At 40.8% G+C, this 6,019-nt stretch overlaps 1 protein-coding gene across 1 annotated transcript; it reads left to right on the forward strand.

Moving 5' to 3' along the window:
• The first annotated feature begins 2,626 nt into the window (after nucleotides 1–2,626).
• Nucleotides 2,627–5,652, forward strand: LOC110532673 (NK1 transcription factor-related protein 2-like). Its single transcript, XM_036976165.2, has 2 exons — nucleotides 2,627–2,846; nucleotides 4,153–5,652. The coding sequence occupies exons 1-2, from the start codon at nucleotides 2,627–2,629 to the stop codon at nucleotides 4,770–4,772; spliced, it is 840 nt and encodes a 279-aa protein (XP_036832060.2). The 3' UTR covers nucleotides 4,773–5,652.
• The last annotated feature ends 367 nt before the right edge of the window (nucleotides 5,653–6,019 follow it).

Here is a 6,019-nt window from a genome sequence, read left to right on the forward strand (position 1 = left end):
GAATGAATGTCATTCCAGTTCATTTGTATTATAGTTGCTGACTGCCAGCACTGAATACTAAACGACAGTTGTGTAAGTGCATGTGATACTAAAGAGCCTGGTTCAATGTTGAGATAGTCAGTTGGTTACAATATTGTAGCCAGTAAATGTGAAAATCCTATTTAAAAGAAGTGTATGGAGTCATTGTTTAATCTCATGGAACAAACTTAATATCTGGATTTACAGGAATTTGATCTACTTGCTTGTTACCCAGTTAAAGATATCTGGATACTGTAGGTACCTCCTAAGTAAAATATCTAATTGGAAAAATATCAGATCTTAGTTTGTATTTATGTTATTTATTAAGTTTAACCAAAGGGGAAAGGTAAGTGGCATGTTGAAAGAAATAGTTTGCAACTTGAAATATAGTTTTGTTAATGATCAAATAAAGCAGTTTGCATTGAATCATATATTTGCTTTCAACAAATGTCATTTTTTTCAATTGAAAAAAAACGTATTTACTTGTAACCAGTTGAAGTAATTTTCTTAGGTTGATCGGGAAGAGTCCTTTTTACAGTGTAGTTAGAACATGCCAACAACGATAAACTGATTAGGCTTAAACAAAGGTTAGAGACACCTTTTTCACTTTCCGTTCAGTCTCTTAGCAACGTTCAGCATCAACAAAGTCGAAGTCAGGCAGCAGCTTGCTTGAACAGGAAGCTATGCACAAAGACTGAGCTGGCCTCCACGCTCTTGTCCTCTTCTTCAGCCTCAGCAGTCTTACAAAGACTCAGCTCGCCTCCACGCTCTTGTCCTCTTCTTCAGCCTCAGCAGTCTTACAAAGACTCAGCGCGCCTCCACGCTCTTGTCCTCTTCTTCAGCCTCAGCAGTCTTACAAAGACTCAGCTCGCCTCCACGCTCTTGTCCTCTTCTTCAGCCTCAGCAGTCTTACAAAGACTCAGCTCGCCTCCACGCTCGTCCTCTTCTTCAGCCTCAGCAGTCTTACAAAGACTCAGCTCGCCTCCACGCTCTTGTCCTCTTCTTCAGCCTCAGCAGTCTTACAAAGACTCAGCTCGCCTCCACGCTCTTGTCCTCTTCTTCAGCCTCAGCAGTCTTACAAAGATGCTTTAGCACAAGATGACGATGGCACCAGAACAGCTTCTCTCTTCCTCTGCCCATCTTCTGTCCATCTTCAACTGTTGCACCAACATGGTTAGGAGATCACTTTCACCAGCAGTCAGGCCTCCACATATTGCTTCTCCACACATCTTCCAGTCTGCTTTATCTCCATTCTCCTCTCATTCTCTCGGTCAATAGGTAACTTTAGCCTCCATCTGCCCAGAGTAGTGCTGTAGTTTTACAGGATATTGACAATTGTTCCTACTTTACATAATATACATACACTTGCATGGTGCACATAGTCTAAAACGCATGCAAGGCGAGCACACCCACCCACACACACATACACAGTATTTTACCATTGTTTACTAAAAATGCATTTCAATATCATTAAATCAAATGATCTAAAAGGGTCATTCAAGCAATAATACTTCTAATAGTTTACACATTTTAGTTATGGTTTGGCCTTCTAACCTAAAAACGACGCTCTGTGATGATGGTCAGTTTAATCAGTGTCTGATATCCGCTGTGAATATTGACCCAGTGCTGGTTTCACCATTAGGCTTCAATGTTTAAAACAATCCTATGCCACTGTGCATTCAATTCTAATCCCAAATATTTAGGTGCCAATCGATTTATTATGAACATGAATATATCACAAAACGGAAGAAAATAATCAGACAACATACTATATATGCGTTTGCTCATTGTGGGGCAGACTTGCCTGTAATCATGTGGATCATAGTTAACTTGTGTAATAAATGATCCACTTTAAGATATAATTAGACTACAGGACTGTTGGGTTATCCACATGTATTAGTATTGGAAATCTATCCCAAACAAACCAAACTAAATACTATATATACCAAACAAACGCAATAGATACGCGACGGTGACTGAGGTCTCACTTTATTTTTGTTGTGTGCACTAACTTGGCTTTTTTGGTGTCCCTTTTGAACAGCAACAGTAACATTTGCCTACATGTAAAACATGACAAAGCAACATTTTCAAACCTTGAAACATTCACACTTTTTACAGATGATAATAATATTTTAAAAAATGAATCATGGAGGGGAAATAGAGGATTGTGTCACCAATTATTTTCATGGCAGGAGGTTTTTGCCAAACATTTTTATTTAGCAACCTGTCACCTATTCACTTTCGGTAAAGGGTCAAATTTAATTGGATTTAATGATATGGGTGATTATCGACGAAATGATTTAAGTCAATTACAGGAGGTCTTGTGAAAGGCTAATGTGGCTGTCACGTGGGAGCCAGAAACCGCGTCTCTTCGAATCGAGCGGAGAGGAGACGCTTTAAAGATCTCACTCCCCTCACTCATCGACCTTCATTTGGCCAGACTGACATAGAAATCTGAGGGCAGGTGCAGTTTATGGGACAGACAGTTGACTAGTTTAACCAACGTTTAAAGAAGTGCAGAAAGTATGCCAAGTGACTACCCAGGTGCGTAATAGCGCGCGAGAGTTCTCGCCTCTTATCACTGATCAATTTGGAGGGATTTAAAAGGATGTTGGATTCCAATGAGTCTAATGTGAAAATGACATCTAGTCATAGGATTTCCTTTTCTATAATTGATATAATGGACCCAAATAAATTTAATAGCAAGAAGATACTCGAACTTTTCCCAAGAAAGGATACGTTTCCTTCGCAGAACTTACGAGTGGCACGTTTTGAAGAGGATGCTGGCGCAGATGGAGAGCCGCCACTTGTGCGCACGAAAGCAGCAGGTAAAGATATTACTAAACTATAGACAACAATTTATTTTTGGTACAGGTATACTCGCTGTTTTTTGTTTTGTTTTAGGGGAAAATCGATAATCAACAGACGTATATAGCCCGTATATAGCCCACGTAAAACTATTCGTTCAGTTCAGCATAAAATATTTGTTTAGCATTATTACACGAATAATGTCCATATAACTTATTTTCAACATAGGGATACAATACATGGTATAATATGTCCATAGTTAATACGACGTAGGCCTAATAACCAATATGAGAAACATCTATAGCTTCTTGGTTCACTGACCAACTAAGAGTGTGGCTATTCTATATCAGATAAAATGTTGTCATCTCTATATGACCTTCCCTTAATTTTCAAGGCTACGTTTCCTTTTAAGAAACCCACAAAGGGTTGCTCCCGCTGCCCGTGTGTGTGATTGGCATTGGGACAGGCTGGCCAGATAATTGTTGAAATCGTCCCATTGAGGATGCCTCCGCTCGCTTTGATCGATATCCCATTACTGCATCCTGCATATCTCCCTCCAGCACCTTGCAGGTACAAACTTCAAACCACATCCCTTTCTGATCCTAAATATCGTTCGATTAAAACTTCCCTTTAAATAGATTAGATTTATCGATCCACTAACAAATATGAAACTCCATTAGCACGTCATAGGTAGATGGTGGAGCTGGATTTGGCCTGGATTTCTTTCCGCAACATGACATTTGAGGCGATTTGTGATAAATACATTATTTAGGGATTAGAGGCTAAGCCACCCATAGTCCCCTTCTTAACCCTCGCTTCGTTCCACTCGCACAAGTCCTGATTTTAATCAAACACATTTTACAGTTATTCTATTAGGTAGGCCTATTTTAGACTATGTATTGGTTTTAGGGATTTCAGACAGAGTCTTAAATATACTTTTATTTTCAATTTCAAGGATAATCTTTTCTTTTTCTAAATCTTACTTTACGCAAGGATCTCAAATTAGTCTCGGAGTCCCAGACCTAGAACATTGTTGTAGAAGGCAACGCGTCTGCCAAGGGAGACTAATCTCAAATAGGCTACTGTAAACGTTTAGGTGGAAGTTATGGATCTAGAGAAGAGGGGCGGTCGGGTGGCGCTGTCCATTCAGCACCATTTAGGGCCTACAGTTTTGCGCATTAATGCGCTTCCTCAACAACATGCCGCCGACTTTTGAGATCTTATTTCCCTATGTATGAGGTCAAAAATATTATCGAATTTGCAAAGAATTTGTTTAGCTTTTGGAATGCCCATTTACAGTGCTAATGTTCATGTTTGTGTTCACAGGTGAAGACACAGGGACTGACCACTCAAGTAGCGCAGATCTTAAGCAACAGGCAGCCGTCAACAACCCACTTTCAGTACACTCAACGACTGAGCCAGAGGAGCAAGAGGAGGGGGCCGGGGACAGCATCAGCAGCAGCGCCGGAACTTCAGCCACACATGACCCCTCGCCTCACAAACGGCGGCGCTCGGATCACGGTTGCGCCAAGCCGCGACGCGCCAGGACTGCCTTCACATACGAACAACTGGTGGCCCTGGAGAACAAATTCCGCTCTACGAAATACCTGTCAGTGTGTGACAGACTCAACCTGGCTCTGTCCCTTAGCCTCACCGAGACGCAGGTCAAGATCTGGTTCCAGAACAGAAGAACCAAGTGGAAGAAACAAAACCCGGGCGCTGACAACACGATGTCGCCTGGGGCGAACTCTTTGGTCAGCGTCAACCCATGTCCTGTGACTTGTGTCTCGAGTTCAGCCAGTTACCAAACTTTCCCGACCTTCAGCTCTGGGAATATGATCTTCCATACTGCCTCTGTTCCTTTGTCGTCCACAGGAGGGCTGTTACATCACTTCTTGCCCAATGGTTATCATTTCCAGCCGTCCTACTTTACCCCACATTTATGAGACCTGACCTACTTCGTCTATGGTGATTTGAGGATGGACACAACGAGATAGGATTATAACTAGGTATTGGACTCTCTCACAAAAGTGTAATTTTTAACACCGTCTGTTGAAGATGTCATGACAGACATTAGTCTGCACCCTCAAATGATAACCAGAAGAATAACTTCAGACTCTTCCCACTGGGCAAAAACTGGTTGAATCAATGTTGTTTCCATGTCATTTCAACCCCCCCCCCCCCCCCAAATCAATGCGATGACGTTGAATTAACACGGAAAACTGATTAGATTTGCAAAAAGTAATCAACATAAGGGAATTTCGTCCTTTTTTCACTCAACCTTTTAACCTAAATCCAATGACCACATTTTTGGTTGATTTCAAGTTGAATTCACATTAGTTGGCAACTCAACAAAATGTAAATCAAAACTAGACGTTGAACTGACCTCTGTGCCCAGTGGGTTGTTCGATGATGGAGAGAAATGTCGGGGCAGAGCCTTTTCTGGCACATGGGTGGTGAACAAGACTATTTGTCTTTACTGTATCTGATGATGTATACCAACAGTCCATGTGGAGATCTCGCTGTACAGCTGCTTATCGTGGAGGGCCAAATAAATATGCAAACCCGCTGTATGCAGATATCTACATAATTAAGATTCTTCAGTGTATGTAGGAACTGTAGAGATTGTTGGCCTGCCATAATGAACTTAACCAATATCCCGTTTTCTCTATCCCTGTATTTGACTCTATCTGGAGCAAAATGTGGCATGATACAAACCATCTCTTCTTACTGTATGTTTGGGTCTGTCACTCACAAGATTTCACAGTTCATATCTGTCCATTTTAAAATGAACACATGTAAATTAAAACATATATGTAAAACACATATAGAGTCCTAATATTTGATGAATTATGTTTTTTTGTTGTTGCTAGTGTGAAGCAAGATGGAATTAATTGTTCAAAAACAGAGAATTTAGAATGTCCAAGAATGAACAACGACCATAGAGGGAATGCTGGTGAAGTAGATTAAATGTAGATCAGATGAATTTGTCTCAATACCCCTTCAGGCCAGTATAGCTCCATGTTATTGATGTCACACATTCACTTTTTACTCCACTAAAAATAATATTTCGTTTACAATTGCTCAATTGCTGAATTCGGGTAAATCATTAACATTGACTAGGGTCCATGTTTCTGGTGATAATGCATTTGAGATGAGTGTTGGTGAAATGCTTTTTGGGTCACAACAGGTT

Source organism: Oncorhynchus mykiss, chromosome 1 (assembly GCF_057628025.1).
Source record: "Oncorhynchus mykiss isolate SJ-2025 chromosome 1, ASM5762802v1, whole genome shotgun sequence".
In the NCBI taxonomy this organism is placed as follows: domain Eukaryota; kingdom Metazoa; phylum Chordata; class Actinopteri; order Salmoniformes; family Salmonidae; genus Oncorhynchus; species Oncorhynchus mykiss.

Bases quoted from the DNA above. Each gene is read 5' to 3' on its own strand.
- LOC110532673 (XM_036976165.2), top strand. From the start codon at position 2,627: ATGTTGGATTCCAATGAGTCTAATGTGAAAATGACATCTAGTCATAGG. The intron at 2,847-4,152 runs GTAAAGATATTA...TTGTGTTCACAG, and splicing joins TGTGCGCACGAAAGCAGCAG to GTGAAGACACAGGGACTGAC.